The sequence below is a fragment of the Chiloscyllium punctatum genome, chromosome 20 (genome assembly GCF_047496795.1).
Source record: "Chiloscyllium punctatum isolate Juve2018m chromosome 20, sChiPun1.3, whole genome shotgun sequence".
NCBI lineage: Eukaryota > Metazoa > Chordata > Chondrichthyes > Orectolobiformes > Hemiscylliidae > Chiloscyllium > Chiloscyllium punctatum.
In genome coordinates this window covers 21115061-21129982 of record NC_092758.1, presented here as the reverse complement: position 1 = coordinate 21129982, position 14922 = coordinate 21115061, and the positions used below count along the sequence as shown (strand labels likewise).

Below are 14922 nucleotides of genomic sequence, written 5' to 3'. Positions count from 1 at the left end.
ACCGGACATGGGCCGCCCATGACGCGTTAAGGCCGCGGGGGAGAAGACTACAACTCCCAGCATGATGTGCGGCGGACCGGCGCAGGCGTGTCCCACTTGGTGGTGAGGGGAGTGAGAGAAGCCGGGTGTGTGTCTGTTACACGTTTCAGCATGACGGTGAGTTTTCACCACTCGGAGCCTTCACGTGTCTTAGTGTTGTTATGGTCCTGGAAGGCTGGCCTAAGGCGTTTCACATCGGAACTTAAGGGTAATAGTGAGAAGGTGTCGTCCTCACTCAGGCCCGTGGAGAGTGACAGGTCACTAACTGTTCCAGAAATGAGGGAAGGTACCCCTCCTGGGGGAGTGTGACCCAGGGGTCAGTGAGGGTACCTCCTGGGGGAGTGTGACCCAGGGGTCAGTGAGGGTACCTGCTGGGGGAGTGTGACCCAGGGGTCAGTGAGGGTACCTGCTGGGGGAGTGTGATCCAGGGGTCAGTGAGGGTACCTCCTGGGGGAGTGTGACCCAGGGGTCAGTGAGGGTACCTGCTGGGGGAGTGTGATCCAGGGGTCAGTGAGGGTACCTGCTGGGGGAGTGTGATCCAGGGGTCAGTGAGGGCAACGTCCTGGGGGAATGTGACCCAGGGGTCAGTGAGGGTACCTGCTGGGGGAATGAGACCCAGGGGTCGGTGAGGGTACCTGCTGGGGGAATGAGACCCAGGGGTCGGTGAGGGTACCTGCTGGGCAGAGTGATGACCCGGAGGTCAGTGAGGGTTGTTTTTTGGCAGAGTGATGACCCGGAGGTCAGTGAGGATACCTGCTGGGCAGAGTGATGACCTGGAGGTTAGTGAGGATACCTGCTGAGGGAGTGTGACCCAGAAGTCGGTGAGGATACCTGCTGGGGGAATGAGACCCAGGGGTCGGTGAGGGTACCTGCTGGGCAGAGTGATGACCCGGAGGTCAGTGAGGGTTGTTTTTTTGGCAGAGTGATGACCCGGAGGTCAGTGAGGATACCTGCTGGGCAGAGTGATGACCTGGAGGTTAGTGAGGATACCTGCTGAGGGAGTGTGACCCAGAAGTCGGTGAGGATACCTGCTGGGCAGAGTGGTGACCCGAGGGGCAGTGAGGATACCTGCTGGGAGAGTGTGACCCGGGGGTCAGTGAGGGTACCTGCTGGGGGAGTGGTGACCTTGGGGGTCAGTGAGGGTACCTGCTGGGGGAGTGGTGTCGCGTGGGTTAGTGAGGGTACCTGCTGGGGGCGTGTATCCCAGGGGTCAGTGAGGATACCTCCTTGGGGAGTGTGACCCAGGGGTCAGTGAGGATACCTCCTGGGGGAGTGTGACCCGGGGGTCAGTGAGAATACCTGCTGGGGGAGTGTGACTCAGGATTCGGTGAGGATACCTGCAGGGCGGAGTGGTGACCCGGGGGACAGTGAGGATACCTGCTGGGGGAGTGTGACCTGGGGGTCAGTGAGGGTACCTGCTGGGAGAGGTGTGACCTGGGGGTCAGTGAGGATACCTGCTGGGAGAGGTATGACCTGGGGGTCAGTGAGGATACCTGCTGGGAGAGGTGTGACCCGGATGTCAGTGAGGGTACCTGCTGGGAGAGTGGTGACCTGGGGGTCAGTGAGGGGTACCTGCTGGGGGAGTGGTGTCGCATGGGTCAGTGAGGGTACCTGCTGGGGGAGTGGTGTCCCAGGGATCAGTGAGGGTACCTGCTGGGAGAGGTGTGACCCGGATGTCAGTGAGGGTACCTGCTGGAGGAGTGGTGACCCGGGGGTCAGTGAGGGTACCTGCTGGGAGAGGTGTGACCTGAATTTCGAGGGGACAATGGGGATTCACAATGCGGGGACAAGAGATCTCAAATTATGGTTTGTTGTGATCAGTCGCAGCCACACTCTGTCAGAACCTTATCATGCATGTTATGGTCCAGGGTCCAGAGTCCAGGGCACGTGAATCGACGTAATGTCTCGTACTTGTGAAGTGCTGCACTGTCGGGGATGCTGAGTTTCCAAAGGAACTCTTGTGCGATTATGTACTGAAATCTCTGGAGTGGCACTTGAACCCAAAACTTTCTGATTCTGTAACGGTCTGCTCACAGAAGTCAGTCTGTTTCTCCCTGACTGAGTCATTCATTGTCCCAGGACTGTTAAGTTATGGACTTCAGGAATGAGAAGTCTATTATAATTTAATGATTTGGAAAACTAATAATATTTTATATCTTTTCAAATTTTCACCTCAAAAGGAACGCAAAGGAACAGCTAAGGTTGACTATCTGAAGAGGATTGAAAAAGACATCCAGAAAAAATGGGATGAAAGTAACTTGTTTGAAATTGATGCTGTGAACCCAAGGAGTGCAGAGAGTAGGTAAGATAATACTGGTAAGGTCGGTGGTTATCAATAGCTATTTTGTGAGGTTTCTTGTCTTTTTGATTTTGTATTAAGGCATGTGTGACAATGAAGTGAGGTGGATGAACTTGGGTCCTTTCTTTATCAACCTTCTCAGTTGCCTGTCACTATGTCTCATGCTGAGAAGAACTTAAGCTTCGGACTTTCTCCAGTTAAACATTGCTTTGTTTTTTAACTGTAAGCAATAAGGATCCGATCACATGGTTTACTTGAATGAAAGTGAGCAATTTTATTATCTGCTAACCCTGAGGAAAATAATAAGCATGCAACTGTCATGCAGTTAGTCTTCCGTATGAATGTACAATGTTAAAAGTTATCCAGAACTCTCAATAAAATCATGTACAGTTCAGATTCCTTTGTGAGTCCTTAATATGCAGATTTAATCTGAGATCATGGTTGGTCAGGTGGTTTCATGGGCTGCCAGCACAAGTAAATTTTTGTTACCTTTTAATTCTTGGTATTCGTGCCTTGCAGTTGAAACAGGCACTTCACTTCTTGAGAGAGAGAGAACCTTCTCAGACTGTGTCTGCAGTGAATTGGATGCCAGTCAAGCAAGCTGCTTTGTTCTGGATGGTGTCAGGTTTAAATGTTGGAACTGCACTCAACAAAGAATTGGAGAGTATTGCATAACATTCTCAAATTGCAACTTTAAAAAAAAAATTCACATGAGGGCCATGTGCATTGCTGGCGAGCTAACATTTATTGCTTATCCCTAGTTGCCCTTGAGAAGGTGGTGGTGAGCTGGCTTCTTGAACCGCTGTAGGTTATATGCTGCAGGTACGCTCACAATGCCATTAAGGAGAGAATTTCAGGATTTGACTGAGTGACATTTGAAGGAAGGATATATTTCCAAGTCAGCGTGGTGAGTGGCTCAGAGGAGAACTCACAGGTAGTGGTGTTCCCATTTACATGCTGCCCTTGTCCCTCTAGATAAAAGTGGTTGTCGGTTTAGAAGGTGCTGTCGAAGGAATTTTGAATTTCAGCACTGTTCCTTGAAGATGGTGCACACTGCTGCTACCGAGCATTGGTGGTGAAGTGAGTGGATGTGGTGACAATCAAGCGGGCTGCTTTGGCCTGGATAGTGTAAAGCTTCTTGACTTTGTTGGAACTGCACTCATTGTGCACTCAGGCTATTTATCACTGGACTGTTAATCCAGAGACCCAGGGAATGTTCTGGGGAGTGGTGTTGGCATTCCACCAAGGCAGAATTTAATAATAAGGGAGAACTGGAATTAAGAGTCTAATGGCGACCATGGATCCATTGTCGATTGTTGGAAAAACCTTTTTGGTTCACTAATGTCCTTTAGGAAACGAAACTGCCATCTTTACATATTCTGGACTACACATGACTGTAGACTGACAGCAATGTGGTTAACTCTTAACTGTCCTTTGTGATTGGCAATAAGTATTGGCTGGTAATGCCCTCATCCCGTGAATGAATGAAATCCAGGCAAGTAGGAAGTATCTCATCACAATCCTCACTTGTACCTTCCAGACAGTGGTCAGGCTTTGAAGAGTCAGGAGTTGAGTTACTTGTTTGCAGTATTCCTAGCCTCTGGACTGTTCTTGTGGCCAATGTATTTCTGGTTAATAGTAACATCAGGATGTCGATAATGGGGCATTCGCTGCCTTTGACTGTTGAGAGAAAATTCAGTTCTAGTGTGCATGTTTAGTTCAGGCCTGAATGTTGTCTGGTCTTGGTACTGTATCTGAAGAATGGGGAATAGTACCTGATTAATTCTGATGTATTTTTGATCAATGCCATAAGATTAGGGTAGGCTATTCAGCCCATCACGTCTGCCCTGCCATTCATTGACATCACAGCTGATTTATTCATGATGTAGAATTCACTGTCAAGACTGGCATTTATCACCACCCCTAGATGTTCCAAGTAGAGGTTGGTGGACCTGTAACCTGTGTGTTGACAATGCTTTTAAGTCAATAGTTCCAGGATTTTCACTTAGTGAATATGTGGAGGTGATGTGTGCTAGAATTAGGATGGTGATATTTGGAGGGTAACCCCTCTGTAATAGTTTCAATGCAATGTGGAGAGTCATTAGCTTGGTGATATTACTGCAGTACAATTAATCCCCAGAAACTGAGCCGATTTCCTTTGGGCCAATGATGGAATTTGAATTCAAGAAATACCTGGAATTAAGAGTCTACTGGTATGTCCTATCCCACAGGCAGGACAGACCTAGCAGAGTTGATTGCACAGTGGCATACAGCTGGGCGAGAATTGCTCTGGGATTCCTTCAACATCTGCAGTTTCCTGTTTTTCTCCCTTCCTCCTTTTTTAAATATTGGGCTTGCATTTTCCACCCTTGAATCTGGCCAGTCTGTTCCACATTTGCAGAATTTTGAATGGTCATTCCGTGGTCATTTTCCTTAAATCACCAGTGAGTATGCCTTCAGCTGCCTTAGCCATAAACTTTGAAATTCCTTCCTCCACCTCTACTTGATTGATTGCAGCTCCAACAACACTCAAGAAGCTTAACCCCGTGTAAGTCAAAGAAGCCTGCTGTGTTGGCACCACATCCACTAATACTCAGTTGCAGCAGTGTGTACTATCTACAAGATGCCCTGCAGAAATTCACTAAAGATCCTCAGACAGCACTTGTAAATTCACAACAATTCTATCTAGAAGGACGAGCAGCAGCTACATGGAAACGCCTGCAAGTACCCTTCCACACACCATCCTGACTTGGGAATATATCACTATACCTTCACTGTGGCTGTGTCAAAATGCTTGAGTTCCCTCAGGACATTGTGGGCCATCTGCAGCACATTGACTGCAGTGATTCCAGAAGGCAGCTTGCCTTGAAGGAAAATTGGAACAGCACCTAATGCTGGCCCAATAGCAATAGCCATAAGTGATTTTAAGAGACCTCTTTCCTCCTTTACGGCACACATTAAAACCTAAGTCTTTGACCAAGTTTTCAGCCATCTGCTTTAAGATTGTGGAGTGTAGCTATATGTCCACGTATTCTGGTAAAATTGCTGTTAAGTACCTCAGAATTTTCTCTTCAGTTTGCTACATTGATGCAATACTTTGTTCCCTTGTGCTTTACAACTGATGAAAAGTCTCTTGGGAGATGAAATGAGGCATTCACTGCAAAATTCCTGACCTCTGTCCCACTTTTATAGCCACAGAATTTATCTGTCCTGTCCAATTATGTTTCTCATTATTAGCCGTTCCTAGAATGTTGTGGGGAATCCTGTCATGATAATGCCATTGAATATAAAAGCAGCAATGTGCTACGGAGACTTTATAAAGCTCTGGTTAGGCCCCATTTGGAGTACTGTGTCCAGTTTTAGGCCCCACACCTCAGGAGGGACGTACTGGCACTGGAGCGTGTCCAGCAGAGATTCATACAGATGATCCCTGGAATGGTAGGTCTAACGTTCGAGGAACAGCTGAGGATCCAGGGATTGTACTCATTGGAGTTTAGAAGGTTAAGGGGCGATCTAATAGAAACTTACAAGATAATATTTGGCTTGGAAAGGGTGGACGCTAAGAAATTGGTTCCATTAGGTGAGGAGACTAGGACCCGTGGGCACAGCCTTAGAATTAGAGGGGGTCAATTCAGAACAGAAATTGCGGAGACATTTCTTCAGCCAGAGAGTGGTGGGCCTGTGGAATTCATTGCCGCGGAGTGCATTGGAGGCCGGGATGCTAAATGTCTTCAAGGCAGAGATTGATAAATTCTTGATGTCACAAGGAATTAAGGGCTGCGGGGAGAATGCGGGTAAGTGGAGTTGAAATGCTCATCAGCCATGATTAAATGGCAGAGTGGACTCGATGGGCCGAATGGCCTTACTTCCACTCCTATGTCTTATGGTCTTAATATCAAGGGAAGTAGTCAGTCTCTCTTCAGAGAAGTCATTGCTTGGCACTTTTGATGCAGAAATATTGAATGCCATCTATCAATCAAAGTCTGACTATTTTCCAAGTCTTTCTACGTGAGTACGCAGACAGCTTCATTATTTGAATGGAACCGAATGGTCCAAATATCAAAGAACATTCTATCTTTTACCCTTGCAATTGAAGCAAGATCATGAAGATTTAGATGTTTGCCACTCTAGCATTGATATCTTAGAGTCATAGAGATGTACAGCATGGAAACAGACCCTTCAGTCCAACTCATCCATGCTGACCAGATATCCCAACCCAATCTAGTCCCATCTGCCAGCACCTGACCCATATCCCTCCAAACCCTTCCTATTCATATACCCGTCCAGATGCCTTTTAAATGTTGCAATTGTACTAGCCTCCACCACTTCCTCTGGCAGCTCATTTCATTGTACCACCCTTTATATGAAAATGTTGCCCTTAGGTCTCTTTTATATCTTTCCCCTCTCACCCTAAACCTAACACCTCTAGTTCTTGACTCCCCCACCCCAGGGAAAAGACCTTGTCTAATTAGCCTATCCATGCCCCTCATAATTTTATAAACTTCTGCAAGGTCACCCCTCAGCCTCCGAAGCTCCAAGGAAAAGATCCCTAACCAAATCAACCTCTCCCTTTAGCTCAAATCCTCCAAACCTGGCAATATCCTTGTAAATCTCGTCTGAACCCTTTCAAGTTTCACAACATCTTTCCGATAGGAAGGAGACCAGAATTGCATGCAATATTCCAACAGTGGCCAAACCAATGTCCTGTACAGCCGCAACATGACCTCCCAACTCCTGTACTCAATACTCTGACCAATAAAGGAAAGCATACCAAACACCACCTTCACTATCCTATCTACCTGTGACTCCACTTTCATGGAGCTATGAACCTGCACTTTGTTCAACAACACTCCCGAGGACCTTACCATTAAGTGTGTAAGTCCTGCTAAGATTTGCTTTCCCAAAATGCAGCACCACACATTTATCTAAATTAATCTCTAATTGATCTCCAACAGCTGCAGTTCCCTTTGTGTTAGGTGTGACTCCCATTCTGCTAAAGATATCCCCCACTACCACCTCACTGCTACTGATTGACATTGGTTTCGATTTTGAGTGTTCCTCAATGACACACTTGCTCAGATATTTGCTCTTGGTGTAAAGGACAGTCACTGTAATCTCACTTCTGAAATTCTGCTCTTTCGTTCGTGGATGGGTCAAGACTGTAAAGAGTTATGGAGCGTATTCCTGACAGAACCTTGAGTACTGAGCAGGTTATTAAGATTAGACTGTACTTTATTTTTTGCTGCCCCAAAGAATAGTTTCCCACACAATAAGGCTACAGGCCCTTTTATGAGGTTCTATTCTCAACATAGTTTAAGCTTAATAGCATGAGTTTCGATTTGAATTCTAAGATGATAATCCCTTGCCCAGAACTCATCAGAAGAAAGTTTTGGGGAGCATTTGAAGGATTTCTGTGGTGTGATATATGAAATCTTGTAAGATTTAAGGCGTGTGGTTCTCCAGATATTGCACCTGATGTTGTCAATCACCTTTTTAATTGTGTAGCATTGCAGAGCCCTAGTAATTGATTTTCCTGACTTGTTGCTCATTACCTTTATATTTTACAGTCAGCCCAAGTATATGGTAACTTTTCCCTATCCATACATGAATGGGCGACTTCATCTTGGCCATACTTTCTCTTTGTCTAAATGTGAGGTATGTCTTTTTTCTTTCTTTGCTGAGACTGATTGCGTGTTGTCATGATTCATCTTAAGATTTTCAGTTGTCTTTCTGACCGAGATTTTATTTAAAGCAACTTTAAACAAAAGTTTAAAAATATTCTGAGATGTTGGGCGAAGAGTTATTGTTATTTTCTAATCTCGATGGAACATTTCTTTCAAGAAACCAAGGACAAAAACAGGTGGAGTTGTATTCTTATTTGACAACTAAGTTTATTGGATAGGCAGCTCCTCCAATAATTTTAAAGGAGCACAGATTGATAAAAATTGTCACTTGATGCCCACAGGAGGGAAAATATTAGAATCTATTACAAAGGAGGTGATAAATAAACTGCAAACTTGGGAAGAATAGAGATGGATTTATGAAAGGGAAACCTTTTCAAGTTTTTTTTGGAATTTTCTGATTGTTAGTTGTTCTATAGACAATGGAGGGCCAGTTGCTGAAACATATTTGGACTTTCAGAAGATTTTTGATAAGGTAATATGCAAGAGGTAAGTATATAAAATTTAAGCAAAAATACTGCAGATGTTGAAAATCTGATACAAACACAGAAAATGTTGGAGAAGCTCAGCAAGCCTGGAAGAACCTGTGGAGAGAGAAATAGAATTAATATTTTGAGTCTCGTGTGATTCTTATTGTTCTGAATTTCCAGAACAGAATTTCAAACTTGCTGATGACCTCAAACTGGTTGGTGACCCAGACTGTAAAGAAGGTGCATTGAAGCTTTGAAAAAATTTAACGGATTAAGTGAATGGGCTAGAACAAAATAATCAGAATATAATATAAATAAGCATGGAAATTATTCATTCTGGTAGGAAAAAATAAAGCTTCTTGTTTCACAAATTGAGTGATTAGAAAGTGCAGATATCCCAAGAGAACTAAATGTCCTTGTCTCTGAATCACTAAAATCTAGATGTCAGACACTATGAGCAATTCGAATGGCAAACAATATGTTGTCAGTTATTTTGAGGGGATTTGAGTGTTGAAGTAAAAATGTCTTGCTGAAATTGGACAGAGCCATGGTGTGATCTCAGTATTTTGTTTGGTTTGGCCTTCCTCTGCGGAAGGATAGACTTGCCATAGAGGGAGTTAAATGGAGATGTTCCAAATTAAAGCCTCGGATGACAATGTTTTCTGAAGGGGAAATTGAGGAAACTGGATCTGTATTCTGTGCAGTTTTGAAGAAATATAGGTGATCTGATTGAAACTTGCAGGCATCTTGTGGAGCATCACAAGTTGGAAAAAGAAGAGATATTTGTTCAAGGTAGTATTTCTAGAGTCAAGGACATGGTCTTAGGGTAAGGGGCAGGCGATTTAAGGGTTGAGTTGAAGAATTTCTTCAACTGAGGATGATCAATCTTTGTAATTCTCAACTAGAGAACTGTGAAGTTCAATCATTCAGCAAGGTTCAAGACAGAAGTCGATGGGATTTTGGAGACTGATGATTTTCAGAGACATGGAGGACATGCAGTGAAAATGGCATTGAGGAGGTAAACTAGCCATGATCTAGAATCCTCAGGCAGGCTCAGTGGACTGAATGGTCTAATTGTGTCCCAAGATTCCCACTTGTACAAAATACTGCACGGTTTCTGCTCTTTCCCAATAGGAACAGGATTACCAAATACTGCAGAAAGACAAAGAAATAATTGAGAGTGGAGGCATATTGAATCACTTCCATGTAAATACAACTTAGCTAATGGCATTTTTATGTTTGCAGTATTTGGAGAATACCAGGAGATTTGGAGAAGAACAAGACATTGCCATGTGACTGTTTGTACCTAGCATGTAAATGAACAAACTTTCATAGACCCGCTTTCATAGTACCTGATTATATTTAACTTGCATATTTCCACTTTTCTGAAAATTAACAGAATACGTCAATCAGGAAACTTTGTGAACGAGCAGACTAAATTATTAATTGCATAACTTGGGTTAAATGTGTACAGGTGAAACACACTTATTAGGTAACTACTTGTGCTGCAGCATAGTGTTAATATCATTAGACTAGTAATCCAATTGCTCAGTCTCATGTGTTGGGGCCTTTGATTCAAAACCATCATGGCAGTAAATGGAGTTGAAACCTAAACAGTATCCCTTGAAGGAGTGGTTCATGAATTAATGAGGTTAATTTTAAGAAATTTGTTTAAAAGGAATACAGAGACAGTTTGTCACTGACTTCCATAGCGTAGTGATTATTATGTTTGCTTTTAATATGAGTCTGCAGTTTGATCCTGGGTAAAATGTTGTGTGGGGAGATCTTGTGGCACAACAGGTAGTGTCTTTGCTTCTGAAGCAGAAGCTCTGCTTTCAAGTTACACTCCAGGATTTGATAGTTGAGTGACTTCATAGTGTAGTCAAATGAGTTAATAATCGACCTGTAAATCCTTCCGATATGGTGGATGGCAGATAAGAGTGGGAAAGTCTCCTGGTCACCCATTCTGCAGGAGACAATGGCAAACCACTGCTGTACCTTATTAAGCATAATCATGGACCAAGGCCTGTGGTCACCGGTTCCTCCTTTGGGCATGGCATCTGGAGAGAGATGGAGAAAGACATTTATGATATTCGTGATGAGTTGCAAATTTTGGAGCTGTACATTTTGCAATGATCACATCTAAAAGCAAGTAAAGATTTTACTTCCTGGGTCTCCTTCCTCAGCCCCTGGCTGTAAAAAGGTTAATGTAAATGCCAGTTCTAATTGTCACTGGGTGGGAGTTAAATGTGATGAGTAGCAACTTGTTGTGCAGTATTGGAGTTGACTTGATTGGGATACTTGCTGATATCACTTATAACTTGTATTTTATCTCCCCTTTTTTCCAGTTTGCTGTAGGATTTCAGCGTTTAAAGGGAAGAAGATGCCTGTTTCCTTTTGGATTGCATTGCACTGGCATGCCCATCAAGGTTAGATATCTGGCTATATGTGTTAATCATTTCACTTTTTATTGCTTTAGTTACTCTTGGTTAACGTTGGTTTGTTCCTGCCTTTTAGTTTTCTATATATTGTACCAAAATCATTTAAACTTTAATTAGGAATTAAATTTTTGCTTTAATTTTTAATGTTGAGCATAAATTTCAGACCAAAAAGTTGAATGAAGATCAGGTAGTTTAAGTTGCATTTGGATATTCCGTTCAGTCAAAAGAACAAAAAGGCGAATTTTGAGTTTGAAGTGTTTCACAAACATGACTAAGCTAATCAGAGTGCTTTGCAAGCATAACTTGGCTAACCAGAATCCAGTTATTTTTGAACATACACTTTTTGTTAGAGTCCTCTTATTAAAAATGAATAGTCTCTGGTGGAAGTGCACAGATGATGGCTGCTGTCAAATCTCAACAATGTAATCAACACGGAACTATTTGACCATGCCCTGTATAGTTGTTTCCTGCTCTGTCCTCATATTTCAACACACTCACATCGTACTCTAGATACTGCTGAGTAACTATCAGAAATGGCTAGCTGGAGAAATAGTTATGACACTATTTCTCCAGCTTGTGTTGACTTGCCTATTTGAACACTGACCATAGTTTGAACCTATGATTGATCAAATTCTAAAGGTTAATATCATACCATGTCACCAAAAACTCAATTTAGACTGTAAACAAATCTGTATTCTAAAATCCTTAAATGGTACAATGGGCAAATGTATCATTAATTGGGGTACTGAGCCATTTGGGTCAGAAGTTTCCTGTGATTCAAATCTATTAGGCTAGCAAGAAGTAGCTTCTGTTCCCTTATTCAATCTAAAACAAAAGTGGAAAATTCAAGCAATTTCATATCAATGATGTTATAGCCTGCAGTTGGAGCTTTTGGGTACTGCACCACCAAGATGGAGCAATACATTACTCCGTTAGAATATTATAACTTGTCAATTAGAAGCAAACATGAATAGCAAATGTTGCCATGGATACCCAAACTGGGGGAAAAAGGTGTAATGATTATTGAATCACAAAGCAGTATCGTTATATTCCATGTATGATCCTTTGTCAGGATCTGATGTACATGTCCAATGTTTTCTGGTTTTACACAAGTTTGACTTTCAAGACTTTGGGTGCTATGAGTTGAATTTGTCACAAGTGGCTTTCTTTCTCTTTGTGTGAAACACCAGGCCTGCGCTGATAAACTGAAGCGGGAGCTGGAGTTGTATGGTAACCCGCCTCAATTTCCAGAGGAGGAGGAAGAGGAGGAAGAGTCACCAACAAAAAATCAGGAAGAAACTATTATTAAGGATAAGGCAAAGGGCAAAAAGGTACAGAATGTTGTTATTATTTGATTTACCAAAGCATGTGTGACATTTAGTATTTGACAAAAATGTTAAATAAGTTCAAACATGAAAATCTCCTTTTTAATCTTTATATTAAGTAGCTAGAAGTACAATGCACATGCGTATTATGAGTTCCTTGATTGCAGCTTAATTTTGACTTCTGCTGAATAACAAGATATAACTCCAAAAGCCATTTACAGTGACAGTAGACTGCCTACACATCATCAATCGGGCAATTTTATAGAAAAAAAAACTAAAATAGAGCAAAAACAATTTTTTAAGTGGTTGGGTGAATGCTAGTAGGTGAAATTTGGGAATATTCTGTTTATGTTGACTTGTTTTGAAATTGTACAGTAATGGCTTCTTTTTTTGTCTCTAACTCAGCTATGTGTATGAATTACAGAAATGGTCATTTTAGAATAATGTTATGTTTTAAAATGGTTAATGTAAGCGTGGAATCTGTCCTGTGGTGTTAGGTATTTGTAGTTTTCACTAGATAATCTTTAAGGCTTTATAACCAGACTAATTAAGAACAGGGAGAAAGTCAGGACAGCACATGCTGGAGGTTAGAGTCGAGAGTGTAGTGCTAGAAAAGCACAGCAGGTCAGGCAGCATCCGAGGAGCAGGGGAATCGGTGAATCAGGCAAAAGCCCTTCATCAGGAATGATTAAGAACAGGACTGGGCCTCTTGAGCATCCTCTGCCATTCGATAAGATCATGGAAGATCTGAATAATTCACATTTTTGTCTGCCTTTGGTAACCTTTTGCCACCTTGCTTGTCAAGAATCTAATTCTGTCTTTAAAATATTCAAGAAAGGTGCTTCTGCTGCCATTTGAGGAAGAGCTTCAAAGACTCACTATCCTCTAATCTATCTCTGTTTTACGTGGGTGATCTGTTACTTTCAAACAGTGACCCTTTGTTCTAGGTTCTCATGTAAAAGAAAAAAATCCCTTCCACATCCATCATGTTTGAGACCCCACATCTTGCATATTTCAATCAAGTAGCCTCCTTATTCTTCTAAATTTCAATGGTTCCAGCCTGTTAAACATTTCCTAATTAGATAACCCACTCATTGCGGATAACAATCTAGTCAATCTTCTCTGAACTGTTTCCACTGTATTTATCCATTTTGTTATACTCTGTATAATAACTAGCTGTACTGTCACCAATACCTAGCATAAATTAAGCATATTCTTCCTATTTTTGTATTCAATTTACTTTACAATAACTGATAACATTCTATTAGTTTTTGTCATTAGTTGCTCTAGTTTTTGTACTTCAGACATTGGGACACCCTCTTGGAGCTCTCCAGTCTCTCTCGGGTTCGGCAATTTGAATCTTTTTTAATTGTTCCTATCAACATGGCCGATTTCCCATTTTGTCCAGGTCATTCATTAAATTCAATGGACAATAAATGTTACTAACTCCATTGAAAACTGAGATGAGAAAAATTTGTCAGAATTGACCTTTCGGTGTTTGAAGATTTGCTTCTGCAGTTATCTTTTGGTTGATATAATTTATGTTTCCTCCATGAATCTTCAGAGTAAAGCTGCTGCTAAGAGTGGTGGAGCTAAGTTCCAATGGATGATCATGAAATCTCTGGGTCTGTCTGATGAAGAGATTGTGAAGTTTGCAGAGGCTGAACACTGGCTTGATTACTTTCCGGTGATGGCTGTCCAGGACTTGAAGAAAATGGGATTAAAGGTTTGTATCATGTCTCTTGATAAGTTAAACATAAAACTCTGAACTTTTATTTTCTTCCCATAATAATTTAAATGCCTGCTTTGTTGTAAGGCAGTAAGACCCAGATATACGTCATGAATTAAAATGTGCTTTTGGGTTCATATGCAGTCATATTTTAATCTAGGCTTCAATGTGGATCATCATAGAATGACACTTGACTACCTACAGAAGGAACCTATGTAAAATTTATAGATAATCTGATTTTGTTTTCAAATGAGTATAACCTTCCCTCGCATGTTCCTTTATTCACAAATAAATTGGCAGCCTGGCTTTTGAGAATAGCTTAGATGGAAAATGGGAACAAAGCGGCGGCTGATACAGTAAGGAACTTTATCCTCTGGTGGAAGTTGAGCGATATACTTGGAAAGTGTAGAAAGCGCTTTCCTGTGCAACGTGACCCAATGAGGATGTACTGATACTTTGGGAAAATTCTGACTCTGAAAGTACGATGAGGTCAATAAACCCTGTTATCTAAAGCCTAGCTCCAACCATTTTTGGGTAAGGGGAGGGACTGTTTGGGTTAGGAGGAGTTTCTGGCTGGTGTTAAGATACAAAGTGATTCATTATACTCACTGATTAGTAACTGAAAATTTGTTCCACAAAGATTTCATAGTGTTAAGTCATCTCGGTTTAGCATTGAGGAATTTAATTTCATATTTGTGAACTGTAACAGATTGATTGGCGACGCTCCTTCATCACCACAAATGTAAACCCTTTCTATGATTCGTTTGTGAAATGGCAATTTCTGATTTTAAAAGAGAAGAAAAAAGTCAAGTTTGGTAAAAGGTATGGACTTTTGACATTGCTGCTGCACCAAATGGAATGTGCCTTTTTGACATGCTTGTTCATGGTGAATAGTTTCTTCCAGACTTGAAAGAATAGTATCATTAAGTTTATGAAGG

At 42.0% G+C, this 14922-nt stretch overlaps 1 protein-coding gene across 2 annotated transcripts in view; it reads left to right on the top strand.

Annotated features, from left to right (window-relative positions):
* The first annotated feature begins 53 nt into the window (after positions 1-53).
* lars1b (leucyl-tRNA synthetase 1b) overlaps positions 54-14922 on the top strand; it is a 57301-nt gene continuing 42432 nt past the window's right edge. The window contains exons 1-7 of one of the 2 annotated variants that reach the window (XM_072590473.1): positions 54-156; positions 2220-2341; positions 7906-7993; positions 10838-10918; positions 12121-12261; positions 13820-13981; positions 14694-14806. In XM_072590473.1, the coding sequence (XP_072446574.1) occupies positions 151-156; positions 2220-2341; positions 7906-7993; positions 10838-10918; positions 12121-12261; positions 13820-13981; positions 14694-14806 (713 nt within the window). In that variant the 5' untranslated portion in view covers positions 54-150. Of the gene's footprint in view, positions 157-230; positions 248-2219; positions 2342-7905; positions 7994-10837; positions 10919-12120; positions 12262-13819; positions 13982-14693; positions 14807-14922 lie in introns of those variants that run through there. The other variant, XM_072590474.1, reaches the window with a different exon arrangement.